We start from the raw sequence: 17,003 nt of genomic DNA on the forward strand, positions 1-17,003 counted from the left end.
ACACATACGCAATCCACGTATACATCTTTTTAGTGTTACTTACATAGAAGGCAGTGAAATTCAGTTCAATAGGAGCAGTAATCCAAAGAAAACCTATAAAAACATGTAACCCAAACTACAAAAATATGTGGCATTATAGAAAGAATGAGCATAAAATATTATTGGAACATTTTAATGTTGTATTTTCAGTAAGAGTATATGTCATGCTCCATCAAAGAAGTCCACATGTGTTATGTGCAACCCAACAACTGCGAAATGAGGAACTGATAGACCCATCATACCAATGGCACGGGCCAAGAGGTAAAATTGTTTCAGGTAGGATTTTGTTTCAGTTGTCTTAATTAAATTGATGTGTCTAAAATGTATTCAGAACAAAAAGAAGGTTTTTATTTCATTAACACTTGTCCATTCCCTCTATTTTTTTCTGCAGTTTGCTGTTGGAGTTAGAATATAACAATGTAGCTGGTATTATTTTTTCCCCATATTTTAATTTGAAATAAATAGAGACAATGTACAAGAATGAGCTGTTTGGAGAGTTTGTTATGCATCTCTATTTCAAATAGTTCTTTTGTTTAAAGTTCAGAACATCATTTTGGTTAGACTTTTGCTAGCAAAGTATGTATGAAGAAACAAAGGGAATCTGGATTTTCTAAAATATACAAATGAGCACTTGAGCTGTAGATTTGTAAGTATGGTTTTATAGAGCCACACGTAGGGACAGTTGGAGACTTTATTGTTATTATATATTTTGATTTACATTTTTTCTGTCTAAAATTCTGACCAGATAATATGGATTATATTTGTAATTCAATTTAAGAATTATTATTCAATTTGAAACAAATAGCTAAATTTAACATAGATATTTTAGTATTAAAGAATGCTTTTAAATATACTGCGTGGATTGACAGTGGTTGTCTGTTAATATATTGTTAATCATTTGGTTACAAATAAACATTGCACTCGGGTTTATCCACATGAACAAAATGAATTTGAGACACACCTGAGTGGTAGCTTTACAGGTTTTAGGTTTTTGAGAAAACAAGATCTTATTCTTACAAAGCTACTTTTCCCCATAGAGATTACTGTTGGTATGGCTGGTTTGATTAAACTTTTCTATTGTTATTCTGAAATGCATATTTTACTTTTACTATAATTTTTCATTTGCTAAAAGCAGATTTATTTTTACAGTGTACTTTGAAAAATACAAATTAGCCCAGCTGTTTTTCTTTCAGCCTCACTAAAAATCAAGATTGATGAATTTTCTTCCTAAAGATATGTTGAATGAAACACCTTATTGTTTTTGTATATTCTGAGGAATGTTTTCTTTACTGTGCTATTTACCAGGTTTTTTTGTTTGTTTGTTTTCAACCATTTTGGTACTTTGAAATAGTGCCTGCGGATAAAAACCTACAGGTTTATTTTATTACCTTGAGTGAAGAAAACCAGCGTATTTATTCAAAGACATGCCAAAAAAATTCATAGGAAATATTTATTTTGTATTGTGTTTTAATTCATATTTTTATATAATTGAAGGATCTCCATTATAAATTTTTATGTTTCTGTTTATTACAAAATAGCTGAAACTTTACTGAGTTATTCTGCACTTTACGTCAAAATGGTGGTTCCTTAAAATGAATGATTTGCATGTTTAGTAAGTGTCTGAGCCCTGGTGGCACGGTGGTTAAGAGCTCAGCTACTAACCAAAAGGTTGGCAGTTCAAATCACCAGCTGCTCCTTGGAAACCCTGTGGGCAATTCTACTTTGTCCTGTAGGGTTGCTGTGAGTCAGAATCTACTTGACAGCAATGGGTTTGGTTTTTGGTTTGGTAGTTGGTGGATATCATTGTGCAAGGTTTTGTAGGAGATCCAAAGATCAGACATAACCTCTGCCTCACTACAATGATACAGTAGGAACCACTGTGCCACATATCCATGAAATCAGTGGGGGTCAGTACCAGAAATGCCTAAGAGATTTGGAAGCTAATATTAATGAGTGAAGTGGTCAAGGTGTAAAAACATCCAATACTGGAATTATAATCAAACATTATTTTTATTGCTCTGTGGTCTCAACCACCCAGACCCAGTGCCGTCGAGTTGATTCCGACTTATAGCGCCCCACTCTGTGGTAGTAGCACATAAATGTAATACAGACGTATATTAAATATGTATTCCATTTGCTGTTGAAATGTCTAAGTTGAAAAATAGAAAAATTTAAATATTGTATTTTTCTCTTGTATTATGATACCCCTTTAATTCAGAAATAGATTTCTGAAGCCTCTTCTTCTCTAAGATGCCATGTCAAGTCTTATATTTTCAAAGGTAGTGTTCGATTACACATACACAAGTATATATATATATATATAATAAAAAAAATACACACGTGTATATATATGTATGTGTATATATATATGTACACATCAAACATGTATATATGTATATGTGTGTGTGTGTATATATATCTGTATATATATATATATCCCCCCCATGTGTCTGACAGCTTGTTGTCCTGTGGGGGCTTGTTTGTTGCTGTGATGCTGGAAGCTGTGCCACCGGTATTCAGCAGGGTCACCCATGGAGGACAGGTTTCACCTGAGCTTCCAGACTAAGACAGACTAGGAAGAAGGACCCGGCAGCCTACTTCTGAAAAGCATTAGCCACTGAAAACCGTATGAATAGCAGCAGAACATTGTCTGATATAGTGCTGGAAGATGAACCCCCCAGGTTGGAAGGCACTCAAAATATGACTGGGGAAGAGCTGCTTCCTCAAAGTAGAGTCGACCTTAATGATGTGGGTGGAGTAAAGCCTTCAGGACCTTCATTTGCTGATGTGGCATGACTCAAAATGAGAAGAAACAGCTGCAAACATCCATTAATAATCGGAACCTGGAATGTACAAAGTGTGAATCTAGGAAAATTGGAAACTGTCAAAAATGAAATGGAGCACATAAACATTGATATCCTAGGCATTAGTGAGCTGAAATGGACTGGCATTGGCCATTTTGAATCGGACAATCATATAGTCTACGATGCTGGGAATGACAGCTTGAAGAGGAACAGTGTTGCATTCATCGTCAAAAAGAACGTTTCAAGATCTATCCTGAAGTACGATGCTGTCAGTGATAGGATAATATCCATACCCCTACAAGGAAGAATACGACTATTATTCAAATTTACGCAGCAACCGCTAGGGCCAAAGATGAAGAAATAGAAGATTTTTATCAGCTGCTGCAGTCTGAAATTGATTGAACACGCAGTCAAGATGGATTGATAATTACTGGCAATTGGAATGGGAAAGTTGGAAACAAAGAAGGATCAGTAGTTGGAAAATATGGCCTTGGTGATAGAAACAATGCTGGAGATCGAATGATGGAATTTTGCAAGACCAAGGACTTCTTCATTGCAAATACCTTCTTTCACCAACATAAACGGAGACTATACACATAGTTTTTTATACACATGGACCTCACCAGATGGAACACACAGAAATCAAATTGACTACCTCTGTGGAAAGAGACGATGGAAAAGCTCAATATCATCAGTCAGAACAAGGCCAGGGACCGACTGTAGAACAGACCATCAATTGCTGCTATGCAAGTTCAAGCTGAAACTGAAGAAAATCAAAGCAAGTCCACAAGAGCCAAAATATGACCTTGAGTATATCCCACTTGAATGTAGAGACCATTTCAAGAATAGATTTGACACATTGAACACTAGTGACTGAAGACCAGACAAGTTGTGGAATGACATCATCCATGAATAAAGCAAGAGGTCACTGAAAAGACAGGAAAGAAAAAAAAGACCAAGATGGATGTCAGACGAGACTCTGAAACTTGCTCTTGAGCGCTAAGCAGCTAATGCGAAAGGAGGAATTGATGAGGTAAAAGAACTGAACAGAAGATTTCAAAGGGCCTCTTGAGAAGACAAAGTAAAGTATTATAATGACATATGCAAAGAGCTTCAGGTGGAAAACCAAAAGGGAAGAACACGCTCTGCCTTTGTTTCTCAAACTGAAAGAACTGAAGAAAAAATTCAAGGCTCGAGTTGCAATAGTGAAGGATTCCGTGGGGAAAATATTAAACAATGCAGGAAGCATCAAAAGAAGATGGAAGGAATACACAGAGTCATTATACCAAAAAGAATTAGTCAATGTTCAACCATTTCAGGAGGTGGCATATGATCAGGAACCAATGGTACTGAAGGAAGAAGTCCAAGCTGCTCTGAAGGCATTGGCGAAAAACAAGGATCCAGGTATTGATGGAATATCAAATGAGATGTTTCAACAAACAGATGCAGCGCTGGAGGTGTGCACTCGTCTCTGCCAAGAAATATGGAAGACAGCTTCCTGGCCAACTGACTGGAAGAGATCCATATGTATGCCTATTCCCAAGAAAGGTGATCCAATGGAATGTGGAAATTATAGAACAATATCATTAATATCACACGCAAGCAAAATTTTGCTGAAGATCGTTCAAAAATGGCTGTAGCAGTATATCGACAGGGAACTGCCAGAAATTCAGGCTGGTTTCAGAAGAAGACATGGAACCAGGGATATCATTGCTGATGTCAGGTGGATCCTGGCTGAAAGCAGAGAATACCAGAAGGATGTTTACCTGTGTTTTATTGACTATGCAAAGGCATTCGACTGTGTGGATCATAACAAACTATGGATAACACTGCAAAGAATGGGGGAATTCCAGAACACTTAATTGTGCCAGTGAGGAACCTTTATATAGATCAAGAGGCAGTTGTTCATATAGAACAAGGGGATACTGATTGGTTTGAAGTCAGGAAAGGTGTGCATCAGGGTTGTGTTCTTTCACCATACCTATTTAATCTGTATGCTGAACAAATAATCTGAGAAACTGGACTATATGAAGAAGAACGGGGCATCAGAATTGGAGGAAGACTCATTAAGAACCTGTATTATGCAGATGACACAACCTTGCTTGCTGAAAGTGAAGAGGACTTGAAGCACTTACTAATGAAGATCAAAGACCATATCCTTTAGTATGGATTACACCTCAACATAAAGAAAAAAAAAATCCTCACAACTGGACCAATGAGCAACATCGTGATAAACGGAGAAAAGATTGAAGTTGTCAGGGATTTCATTTTACTTGGATCCACCATCAACAGCCATGGAAGTAGCAGTCAAGAAATCAAAAGACGCATTGCATTGGGCAAATCTGCTGCAAAGGACCTCTTCAAAGTGTTGAAGAGCAAAGATGTCACCCTGAAGACTAAGGTGCGCCTGACCCAGGCCATCGTATTTTCAATCACATCATATGCATGTGAAGGCTGGACAATGAATAAGACCAAAGAAGAATTGACGCCTTTGAATTGTGGTGTTGGTGAAGAATATTGAATATACCATGGACTGCCAAAAGAACGAACAAATCTGTCTTGGAAGAAGTGCTGGCAGAATGCTCTTTAGAGGCAAGGATGGCGAGACTGGGTCTTACATAACTTGAACATGTTGTCAGGAGGGATCAGTCTCTGGAGAAAGACATCATGCTTGGCAGACTACAGGGTCAGCGGAAAAGAGGAAGACCCTCAACAAGGTGGATTGACACACTGGCTGCAACAATGAGCTCAAGCATAACAACGATTGTAAGGATGGTGCAGGACTGGGCAGTGTTTCGTTCTGTTGTGCATAGGGTCGCTATGAGTCGGAACCGACTCGACAGCACCTAACAACAACAACATATATCCAGGTGTGTGTGTGTGTGTGTATTTCTTGATGCATTACTGCATGTATGTGTATTCCAGTAGGGTATATATATACACACACACATATATAGATTTCACAGATATAGTTATTTCCAGATCTAGATAAATCACATTAATGTAATGGTTTTTTATATTTAGCACCCCTGGTGAAATAGTGGTTAAGAGCTCAGCTGCTAACCAAAGGGTTAGCAGGTCGAATCTACCAGGTGCTCCTTGGAAACCCTATGAGGCATTTCTACTCTGTCCTATAGGGTCGCTATGAGTTGGAACCCACTCGATGGCTGGCACCTAACAACAACAACAATACACACACACACACACAGATGTGGTTTAATTTTGAATCCTTGAACTAAGAGAAATATTTGATGTTACTCACTTTCATAATGAAAAATAGATGTTCACAAATATAGTTATTTCCAGATATGGAGAAATCACATTAATATAATAGTTTTTCTATTTAGAAAATGTATTTTTAAGAATATTCTGACATCATAATTTTATTTTCCAGTGCAGTATTGCATCATAATTCACTATATGCATATTTTATGGCTCACTGTTATTTCAGAAAGTACTATAAAATGTTAGGTAATCTCCTTAAAGTGTGAAAGACAGAGAAGCTTTTTTGGGCTTTTTAGATTAAACTACGGTGTACTTTATTTGTCATTTTATGAATTTTCCAAATACATTTTCTTTCCCTGAAAGTGAGCCAATGAAATCATGTAATTATATAATTACTTATACATTGCTTTGGAGAGATATATTCAGATTGTTTAAATGTGTTATATGTAAAATCCAAGGACAAGCTTTAGATTTGGTTGCCCTTTCTCTCTGTCCCTCTTTTTCTTTCTCTCCCTCTCTCTGACTCTCTCTCAATTCCAATATTTTTTATTTACTGAGCTAATGCATTTATTATAGTAAGTCTTATATCTTTCATTCGACCCCAATGTCATTCTAATGAATTTACTTAAAAAAATTTTTAAAAATATATTTATGTATTTTGTTGTTGTTAAGAATATACACAGCAAAACATATACCAATTCAACAGTGTTGACATGTGCGGTTCAGTGACATTGATTACATATTTTGGGTTGTACGACCATTTTTACCCTCCTTTTCTGAATTGTTCCTCCTCCATTAACATAAACTCACTGCCCTGTAAGGCTTCTGTCTAATCTCTCAAGTTACTGTTATCAGTTTGATACCATATAGATAGTTCTTAAAAGAGCGTAATGCTCACGGCAGGCACTTTTTAATTAGTTAAGCTGGCAATGGAGGCTGGATCAACTCCTGAAACTATTGCCCTGAGATAATCTTTAACCCTAAACCAGAAATATCCCCAGAAGTCTCCTTAAAACCAGACAGTAGTTTAGCTTAACTAGTAAAAAATGATTTAACTTTTGATGTGTGGACTTTTCCACTTCTTAAAAACATTCTTGTAAACATAGACAAGAACATATAAACATTTAAGTTCAGCTTTCTCCTGTAACCCCCCCCATTTTCCTTTTTGTAAACATGAGAGCATAGATTAGATTATATTTTACTGTCCTGTATCATTTTTATTATGAAGCATCTTATTTATACCTGTATATATGATATATGGAAACTCTGGTGCCTTAGTGGTTAAGTGCTACGGCTGCTAATGAAAAGATCGGCAGCTTGAATCCACCAGGCGCTCCTTGGAAACTGTGGGGCAGTTCTACTCCGTCCTATAGGGTTGCTGTGAGTCAAAATCGACTCAGCTGTGGTGGGTTTGGCTTTTATCTGGATATATACAAGTTATGAAGCACAACAGTACAACAAACACCCTTGAACCTAGTACACAAATTAAGATGGATATACCATTATCAGTACCTTTCAAAATGTCTTAAAACCCTGTCCCTTTGTCCACAAACCCTACTCAACTATACATTATCCTAGACTTTTGCAATATTATTTCCTTGATTTTCTTTGATGCATTTACTGCATATATATGTATTCCAATAGAGCATATCTTAGTATTTTTGGTGTTAACTTTTATAAAAATATGAATAATAGCAAACACATAATATTTACACTGTATCATATGCTCTAAGAAATTTAAATATATTAATAATTTAATCTTCACAACAACCCTTTGCAGTTGAGATACCATTTCCTCCATTTTATATGTGGGGAAACTGAGGAATTGTAAAAATAATCTTTCTGAAGTCCCATGTCTTTGAAATTTGCTTCAGCATTTGTAGATAAAAGCTGTGGTAGGAGTAGAATTTCCTTCTCATTATATGTGAACTTTGGTCTTTTGTATCTTTCAGGTAATTCATACAACTTCTTGAATTTTTTTCAACTTATTGGATTAAAGTTATAAATTTTATAGTATTTCCTTATTATCTTTTTAATGTATTTAGGATCTGTGGTGATGTGTCATTGGTCATTTCTGTTGTTTGTTGTATCTTCTCTGTTTCTTTTTTTTGCCTCTCTGTGCACAGGTTTAACAATTTTTCAGTATTTTCAAAGGACCAGGTTTTGGTTTTATTGATTTTTCTTTGTTATATTTCTGTTTTCAATTTCATTGATGTCTGATTCTCTCTTCCTTATTTCCTTTTTTCATTTCCTTTGTATTTGCTCATCTTTTTCTTTTGCTGGTTGTAGAATTCTGGGTTCGCAGTTTTTTTTTTTCCTTCAACTCTCTAAAAGGTGTAGTTATGTATTCATGTGTGTAGTTTCTAATAAGAAGTTGTCAGAGTCCTTATCCATGTCCCTTTGCAGGCAGTGCTTCTGTTTTTAACTCTGGCTGCGTTACAGATTTTCTTTGTCTTCATTTTCAGCCATTGGAAAACAATATGCATAGTTTTTTTTTTTTGTATTCATCTTGCTTGGTATTCTGGGAACTTCTTGGATCTATAGTTTAGTGTCTGTCTTTAATTTTTGGAAATTCTTAGCAGTATGTCTTCAAATATTTCTTCTGTCCCATTCTGTTTCTCTTCTTCTGGAATTCTAATAATACTTCTGTAACACTGTTTCATATTGTCCCACAGCTTTTGGATGCCTCCTCTACCCCCTCACTTTTTTTCTCTTTGTGTTTCAATTTGCCTAATTTCATTTCAGCGTATCCTTAAGTTCACTGATTGTTTCCTTGGTTAAGAGTCCACTAAAGGCATTCTTCATCTGTTACTGTGGTATTTTTTTTTCTTTTGTTTTTAGTTCTAGCATTTTCTCTTGATTCTTAGGGTTTCAATTTCTCTACCGAAATTACCCATACAGTCTTGTATGTTGTCTATATTTCCATTACAGCCTTTAACCTATTAGTCACAGTTATTTTAAATTTACTGTTTGATACTTCCAACATCTATGTCATATAGGGGACTGATCTTGTGCATTGCTTGGTGTTGAGAACATGTCAATTCTTGCCTTTTCATATGCCTTGTAAACTTTTTATTGTTAAAATTGGGCATCTTGAATAAGACAATGGATATTGAGATTTTTATGCTTTGACATAAAACCCTTTTTTCCTCTAATCTTCTAGTTCTCTAGTCATGAGTTTATCTGGGTTTTATACTGATGTTGCTGTGGTTATGTTAGTGCACTGAAGCTTCAGATACTTTTACTGAAATCTTGTTTTTAAGGTGTAGGCTTGTTTATCAGAAATTATTTTTTTCAGTTTCTAATTTTTTCGTGGCCTAGGTTTCTCCCTTTGGTCTCCTTTCCAGAGAGAATCTCTTTCCTGCAGTTCTTCCAGCTTTATTTCACTGTTACTTTTACTAGATTCTTATTAGCGTTAGGCAGTTGGGAGAAAGGGGCATTCGCTAATGTTCTCATTAAACCTCAGTCTTTGGCATACACTGTGTACCTGGATCTCGGGGTGGTAGCCTTCACAAGTGCTCCTCCCTCTTTTCCTGCTTAAGTGCTGGACCTATCCCTGCTTCCTGCCCCTTACTCTGGGATAAGGCTTTTTTTATTTTTATTTTTTTTATTATATCTCCTTCCTCAGCTGCACTGGTTTCCACCAGTGCTGTAAGGAGACTTTTTTGTTTTCTTTTTTCTTCCTGTAGATTAAATATTTTTTCATTACAAGAGGTAGGGAAAATGGACGTGGGTGGAGTTTTGGCACACACACATTTGCTGTGGTCCTTAGCTAGCCAGCACTGAGAGAAAGGCACTTGGTGGTGTTTGTGCAAGAAAAGCCTATAATCCAAGAAACCAAACCTGTTGCCATCAAGTCGGTTCTGATTCATAGTGACGCTGTAGAACTGCTCCGTAGAGCTTCTAAGGAGTGACTAGAGGATTCCAATTGCCGACTTTTTGGTTAGCAGCTAAGCTCTTAACCACTGCGCCACCAGGGCAATACCAAAAAAACCAAACCCAGTGCTGTCGAGTCAATTCTGATTCATAGCGACCCTATATGACAGAGTAGAACTGCCCCATAGAGTTTCCAAGGAGAGCCTGATGGATCCGAACTGCTGACCCTTTGGTTAGCAGCCATAGCACTTAACCACTACTCTACAAGAGGGTACAAACTTCTTTTATCTGTGGCCTCTGGAGGCTTGACATGGTCACACTTGCCTGTACTTGGCTTTTAGCAATTCATTGAAAACTTGGCTGAATCTTCTACCACATTATATGGTAACTGAAGCATATGCTTGGGCCCCATTTCTACCTGCAGCCACCTGTCTCTCCCCGGAGTTAAGGTTATAACTTTTATTATTTGGTTTCTTCTGGTGCCTGATGGATTCTTTTGTTGCTCACTTTCTGTTTGTTCAAGTTGTAGGGACAGTTCTCTGATTTTGGCTCTTTCTTTTCGTATGTGTGCATTTATCGATATAAATTGACCTCTGAGCACTGCTTTTGCTGTGTCCCAGAGGTTTTGATAGGAAGTGTTTTCATTCTCGTTGCATTCTATGAATTTCTTTATTCCCTCCTTAATGTCTTCTATAACCCAGTCTTTTTTCAGGAGGGTATTGTTCAGTTTCCAACTATTTGATTTCTTTTCCCTAATTTTTCTGTTATTGATTTCCACTTTTATGGCATTCTGGTCTGAGAAGATGCTTTGTAATATTTTGATGTTTTGGATTCTGCAAAGGTTTGTTTTATGAGCTAATATGTAATCTATTCTAGAGAATGTTCCATGTGCGCTAGAAAAAAAAGTATACTTTGCAGCAGTTGGGTAGAGAGTTCTGTATAAGTCAATGAGGTCAAGTTGGTTGATTGTAGCAATTAGGTCTTCCGTGTCTCTATTGAGCTTCTTACTGGATGTCCTGTCCTTCTCTGAAAGTGGTGTGTTGAAGTCTTTTACTATAATTGTGGAGGTGTCTGTCTCACTTTTCAGTTCTGTTAAAGTTTGTTTTATGTATCTTGCAGCCCTGTCATTGGGTGCATAAATATTTAATATGGTTATATCTTCCTGGTCAGTTGTCCCTTTAATCATTATGTAGTGTCCTTCTTTATCCTTTGTGGTGGATTTAACTTTAAAGTCTACTTTGTCAGAAATTAATATTGCTACTCCTGCTCTTTTTTGCCTACTGTTTGCTTGATGTATTTTTTTCCATCCTTTGAGTTTTAGTTTGTTTGTATCTCTAAGTCCAAGGTGTGTCTCTTGTAGGCAGCATATAGACGGATCGTGTTTCTTTATCCAGTCTGAGACTCTCTGTCTCTTTATTGGTGCATTTAGTCTATTTACATTCAGCGTAATTATAGATAAGTATGTTTTTTTTTTATGTGTTTAGTGCTGTCATTTTGATGCCTTTTTATGTGTGTTGTTGACAATTTCATTTTTCCACTTTTTTGTGCTGAGACGTTTTTCTTTGTAAATTGTGTGTTCCTCATTTTCATAGTATTTGACTTTATGTTTGCTGAGTCGTTATGTTTTTCTTGGTTTTTATTTTGAGTTATGGAGTTGTTATACCTCTTCGTGGTTACCTTACTATTTACCCCTATTTTTTCTAAGTAAAAACCTAACTTGTATTGTCCTATATCGCCTTGTATCCCTCTCCGTATGGCAGTTCTATGCCACCTGTATTTAGTCCCTCTTTTTGATTATTGTGATCTTTTACATATTGACTTCAATGATTCCCTGTTTTGTGCGTTTTTTTCTTTTTTTAAATTAATCTTAATTTGTTTTTGTGATTTCCCTATTTGAGTTGATATCAGGATGTTCTATTCTGTGACCTTGTGTTATGCTGGTATCTGATATTATTGGTTTTCTGACCAAACAATTTCCTTTAGTATTTCTTGTAGCTTTGGTTTGGTTTTTGCAAATTCTCTAAGCTTGTGTTTACCTGTAAATGTTTTAATTTTGCCTTCATATTTCAGAGAGAGTTTTGCTGGATATATGATCCTTGGCTGGCAGTTTTTCTCTTTAGTGCTCTATATATGTCATCCCCTTGCCTTCTTGCCTGCATGGTTTCTGCTGAGAACTTATTGATTCTCCTTTGTAGGAGACCTTTCTTTTATCCCTGGCTGCTTTTAAAATTTTCTCTTTATCTTTGGTTTTGGCAAGTTTGATGATAATATGTCTGGGTGATTTTCTTTTTGGATCAGTCTTAAATGGGGTTCGATAAGCATCTTGGATAGATATCCTTTCATCTTTCATGATGTCAGGGAAGTTTTCTGTCAGCAGATCTTCAACTATTCTCTCTGTGTTTTCTGTTATCCCTCCCTATACTGGGACTCCAATCACACGCAAGTTATTCTTCTTGATAGAGTCCCATATGATTCTTAGGGTTTCTTCATTTTTTTAAATTCTTTTATCGGATTTTTTTTCAGCTATATTGGTATCAATTCCCTGGTCCTCCAGATCTCCCACTCTGCATTCCAATTGTTCGAGTCTGCTCCTCTGACTTCCTATTGCATTGTCTAATTCTGTAATTTTATTGTTAATCTTTTGGATTTCTGAATGCTGTCTCTCTATGGATTCTTGCAAATTATTAATTTTTCCACTATGTCCTTGAATAATCTTTTTGAGTTCTTCAACTGCTTTATCAGTGTGTTCCTTGGCTTTTTCTGTAGCTTGCCTTATTTCATTTCTGAGGTCATCCCGATGTCTTGAAGCATTCTGTAAATTAGTTTTTTATATTCTGTATCTGGCAATTCCAGGATTGTATCTTCATTTGGGAAAGATTTTGAATCTTTAATTTGGGGAGTTGTAGAAGCAGTCATGGTCTGCTTCTTTATGTGGTTTGATATTGACTGCTGTCTCCAAGCCATCGCTAAGATACTGTAGTGATTTATTCTATATTTGCTCACTGAGTCTTATCTTGTTTTGTTTTCTTTCAATATACGTAGACGGGCTACTAGATTGCGCTGTCTTGATTGTTGTAGCCCTTGACTCACTTATGTCCTATTACCAGCTGGCTTGGGCTGTTACCAGATATATAAGCCTAAGAGTCCATTCACTATTCTTGAGTAGAATCTGATTTTGTGTCACCAAGTGTGTGATGCAGGCTGTCCCTATCCACCTAGAGAAGTAATGGTGATAGTTGTGTGCACCAGATTCTAGTAGCAGCTGGGGTTCACACTCCAGCAGGGGCAGGATGCTGACAGTCTTCCCCCAAGTGCCAGTGAGGTAGGTGTGACTCTATTCCTAAAGCACCTTGGTTCGTGGGCTCTGCAGCTGTACCTTAGGCCCCCAATGCAAGTACCTCCACAGATTTGTAGGTGTCACCCTCCTTAGACCCCTAAGGCAGGAGCCTAGGTGGTCTGGGGGAAGCTTCAGCCCTCAGTTCCCTGTTGTGGGTCAATGATGGCTCTCTTGAATATGCAGAGATATCAGACCTGGGAAACTTGTCTTTCCAGTAATCTGCTAAAACAATCACAGTCAGATCCTGATCAGAAATGCCTTTGCATTATAATAGCCACCTTGTTTCCTGTAGGGATGAAAGCCCAAGACTGTGGATCACATATGCTTGGCTGGAGCTGGTTCTGTGTTTTTAGTCCAATTAGGGAAGGATTTTTGGTCCCTGGGTTTTTTGTAGCTGCTTCTCTCAGGCCAGGTAAATGGGTTAGGAAAAGACAAAAAAAAAAAAAAAAAGAAAGAAAAACCTCAGCGCAGTTCACTCTCTGGCTCAGGAAATTCCAATGTTAATGAAGCTGCCTGGGAAGGGGAGGGGAGGGTTCAGATAAATAGGAGAGAGTAGCACGCTAGAACATAGACAAAGTTACTTATGTTGCTTGGGATGACTGTTTTATCTGAGATTCCCGAGGGGCGCGTGGCCTGTGTGCGTTGCCTGGGTAGAGACTGCCCCCGAGGGTCAGGCCTGCGTCTCGTGCTTGCGCTGTCTCAGAAGCTGCGGTCAGTTCCTCCGCTGCCAGTCCAAAACCCAGCGCCAAGGTTCCCCGGCTGGGACGCCACACTCCTGGCTCCAAAACCAGTTGCTGCCTCCCGGTGACTTCTCCTCCTGTCAGCCTCATCGCTGCGCTGCCTGCATGCACTGGCTGAGCTTCCCCTGAGGTCAATTCTGGGGGCTAGGGCTGCATCCCTTGTTTGCGCCGTCACAGTATGTCATGCTCAGCTCCCCTGCGCCCAGGCCAAAGCCCGGTGCCAAGGTTTTCTGACTGGAACTCTCACTCCAGGCTCCGAAAACAGTCGCTGCTTCCCCGTGGTTGTTCGTTCTCAGTCTTTGTCACTCAGGTCAACTCTTCAGATCTGTGTTTGATTGTCAGGGTTCGTAGATTGTCATGTATGTGATCAATTCACTTGTTCTTCTGAGTCTTTGTTGCAAGAGGGATCCAAGGTAGCTTCTACCTAGTCGGCCATCTTGGCCCCACCTCCTAAGGTTATTATTGGTTGCTCTGCCACTGTAATTCTTTGATGGGTTCAAAAAAGTTAATTTGTGGTTTCTCTAGTTTTTCCTTATTCTAATGGCAAGATCAACATTTATATTCATTTTCCATATTTGAGCTGAAACCAGATTATGAATGAATTTTTTAAAGGAATAAGCTATGCTTAAATATTAGCCATATATTTTTAGTGCTCGAATGCATGGACTTATAGAGATCTCCATTTATATTCATTTTCCATATTTGAGCTGAAACCAGATTATGAATGAATTTTTTAAAGGAATAAGCTATGCTTAAATATTAGCCATATATTTTTAGTGCTCGAATGCATGGACTTATAGAGATCTAGTCCAACTCTGAATTTTTGGATAGTCAAGCCAAGGTCTTGAAAAAGAAAAATAAGTACCTAATTTAATTTAACAATTATTTATTATCTGATGTTGAATGAATTCTTACGGTACCTAGCCCTCGGCATCATGAAATTTCCTTAAGAGTCAATTCGTTAAGTGATATTATAGAATGGGTTCTTGCATGGGTATGGAGTTCCCTGGGGATCTTTGCAGTGCTTACAGTGCTACTGAGATGACACTTTTTATTTTTTTTTAAATAAGCAAGTAGCCAGAGGACATTTTATTATAGATTATTCTTAAATTTTTCCAGGTCTTATACTATTTGGCATTATAGTAGGCATTCCAACACACACACACTCAAACACATATACATATGTGTATGTATACCTATTAATTGATGATACTGGTTTGAGAATATTTTGTCTTACATTATTACTAATGATTGTGTAGCTTCTTTGATGACATGTTATTTCTTTTATCATATTCTTGTGAAGTGTTTCTCCTGAAAAATATAGCAAATACTTGAAATCTGATAGTCTGTTTTAGAAAAGAGAAAGCATGTTATGATAAACATGTAATTATTTGTCAAAAGTTATTCATGAAGAGATAGGCATTACAATAGTAGTTAATTCAAAACTTGTATCATTTTCAGCTTCATAAATTGGAATTCTCAAGGTGTAGTGCTCTATGTAAATTCTTTGATGGTGTCTATATCCATGTATTCATTTCTCCTTCTGTATCTTAAAAAGGGCTTTGAATGTAGTAGAAGGTAAATAAATATTTATTGAACAAATTGATAATGCAAATTTCATCACTAAGAGCACTCATGTTTTGGCTTACTTTGAAAAAAATTTCAACTTGAAATTTGTAAGCAATATATCATTTACTTAAAGTATAAAAAAGGTAGACAATTATTTATTGAGATAGTACTTTCAAATGTAATGAATGGCATATTAAATTATTGACAGAGTTTTAATAAGAATTTTGCTAATGCAAGGCAGTGGTAACAAATTTTCCAAATGGAAACTTATATTTGGTTAATGATTTATGGCTTTGTCAAGTAGTTTAACGATTGTTGTATTTATAATACAAAACAATCCTGTGAGAGAGTTTATTTCCCCAAGGTTACACAGTTTGTAAGAGAAAGAGCTAGAAGTGAAATCCAAGTTTTAATGCTTCTAAATCAATTTTATTTTCCACCACACAGCACAGCTTTCTCCCAATATGATACTTACTTTATGAGGCGTATGGACGTAGAAAGGGATCAGCTCAGTGACTGAATAACCTTGGGCAAGTCCCTTGATCTAATCTCTTTATTCTGCAGCCCTCGAGATTATAATCTAACCATTGCTTAGTATGATATGTGTTGACGAGAAATCTCTAGTTGTTACGGATTATATTTGGTTAACCTTTCTTCTGGGTACACTGTTTCATATGTAGTTTGTAAGCTCAATGAAGATGTGACTCATATAAAAAATGATAAAAATATACACATTTCCAAATCAAGGAGCAGGTTAGAAGCACATTACCAAACCAAAAACTAAACTCACTCCTGTCGAGTCGATTCCGACTCACAGTGACCCTATAGGACAGAGTAGAACTGCCCCATAGAGTTTCCAAGGAGCACCTGGCGGATTTGAACTGCCAACCTCTTGGTTAGCAGCCATAGCACTTAACCACTACGCCAGCAGGGTTTCCAGATTTCCAGGAGCACATTATGTACTTGTAATTATTAGTCTGTTACCGCCTTAGGCAACCATACAATTGATCAACTCTGGTTAGTGACACTAAGAAGGTCATCTTAGCACCCACTGTCAGCAAGCACCAGACCCAATGACTAGGTATGTCTCAGCTTTTTTCAGTGGCTCTATAGGTAAATTTTGATGGTTTTACTCTGATTATATTATATTTTGGTAATTTTTTCAGTCTCATGTAATTTAATCAACTAAGGACTGTATCTTATTCCTTTAATAGAAAACAGCTCTATACAAGTAACATCCACAGGAAGCCTTGTATTCCAGAACTTCGAGGAGGCTATGAGTGGAGTTTACACATGTTTCCTTGAGTATAAGCCTACTGTGGAAGAAGTTGTTAAAAATCTTCAACTAAAATATCTTGTGTATGGTAAGAAGTACACGTAGTTTCTTAGTGTTTTTAAATGTTTACATATTTT

At 37.0% G+C, this 17,003-nt stretch overlaps 1 protein-coding gene across 3 annotated transcripts in view; it reads left to right on the forward strand.

Moving 5' to 3' along the window:
• ZPBP (zona pellucida binding protein) overlaps nucleotides 1–17,003 on the forward strand; it is a 191,562-nt gene that overhangs the window by 16,299 nt on the left and 158,260 nt on the right. Inside the window, exons 3-4 of one of the 3 annotated variants that reach the window (XM_049893820.1) lie at nucleotides 190–315; nucleotides 16,805–16,954. In XM_049893820.1, coding sequence (XP_049749777.1) covers nucleotides 190–315; nucleotides 16,805–16,954 — 276 coding nt within the window. The remainder of the gene's footprint in view (nucleotides 1–189; nucleotides 316–16,804; nucleotides 16,955–17,003) is intronic. The other 2 variants (XM_049893821.1, XM_049893822.1) reach the window with 2 other exon arrangements.

This window comes from Elephas maximus, chromosome 8, assembly GCF_024166365.1.
Source record: "Elephas maximus indicus isolate mEleMax1 chromosome 8, mEleMax1 primary haplotype, whole genome shotgun sequence".
Taxonomy (NCBI): Eukaryota; Metazoa; Chordata; class Mammalia; order Proboscidea; family Elephantidae; genus Elephas; species Elephas maximus.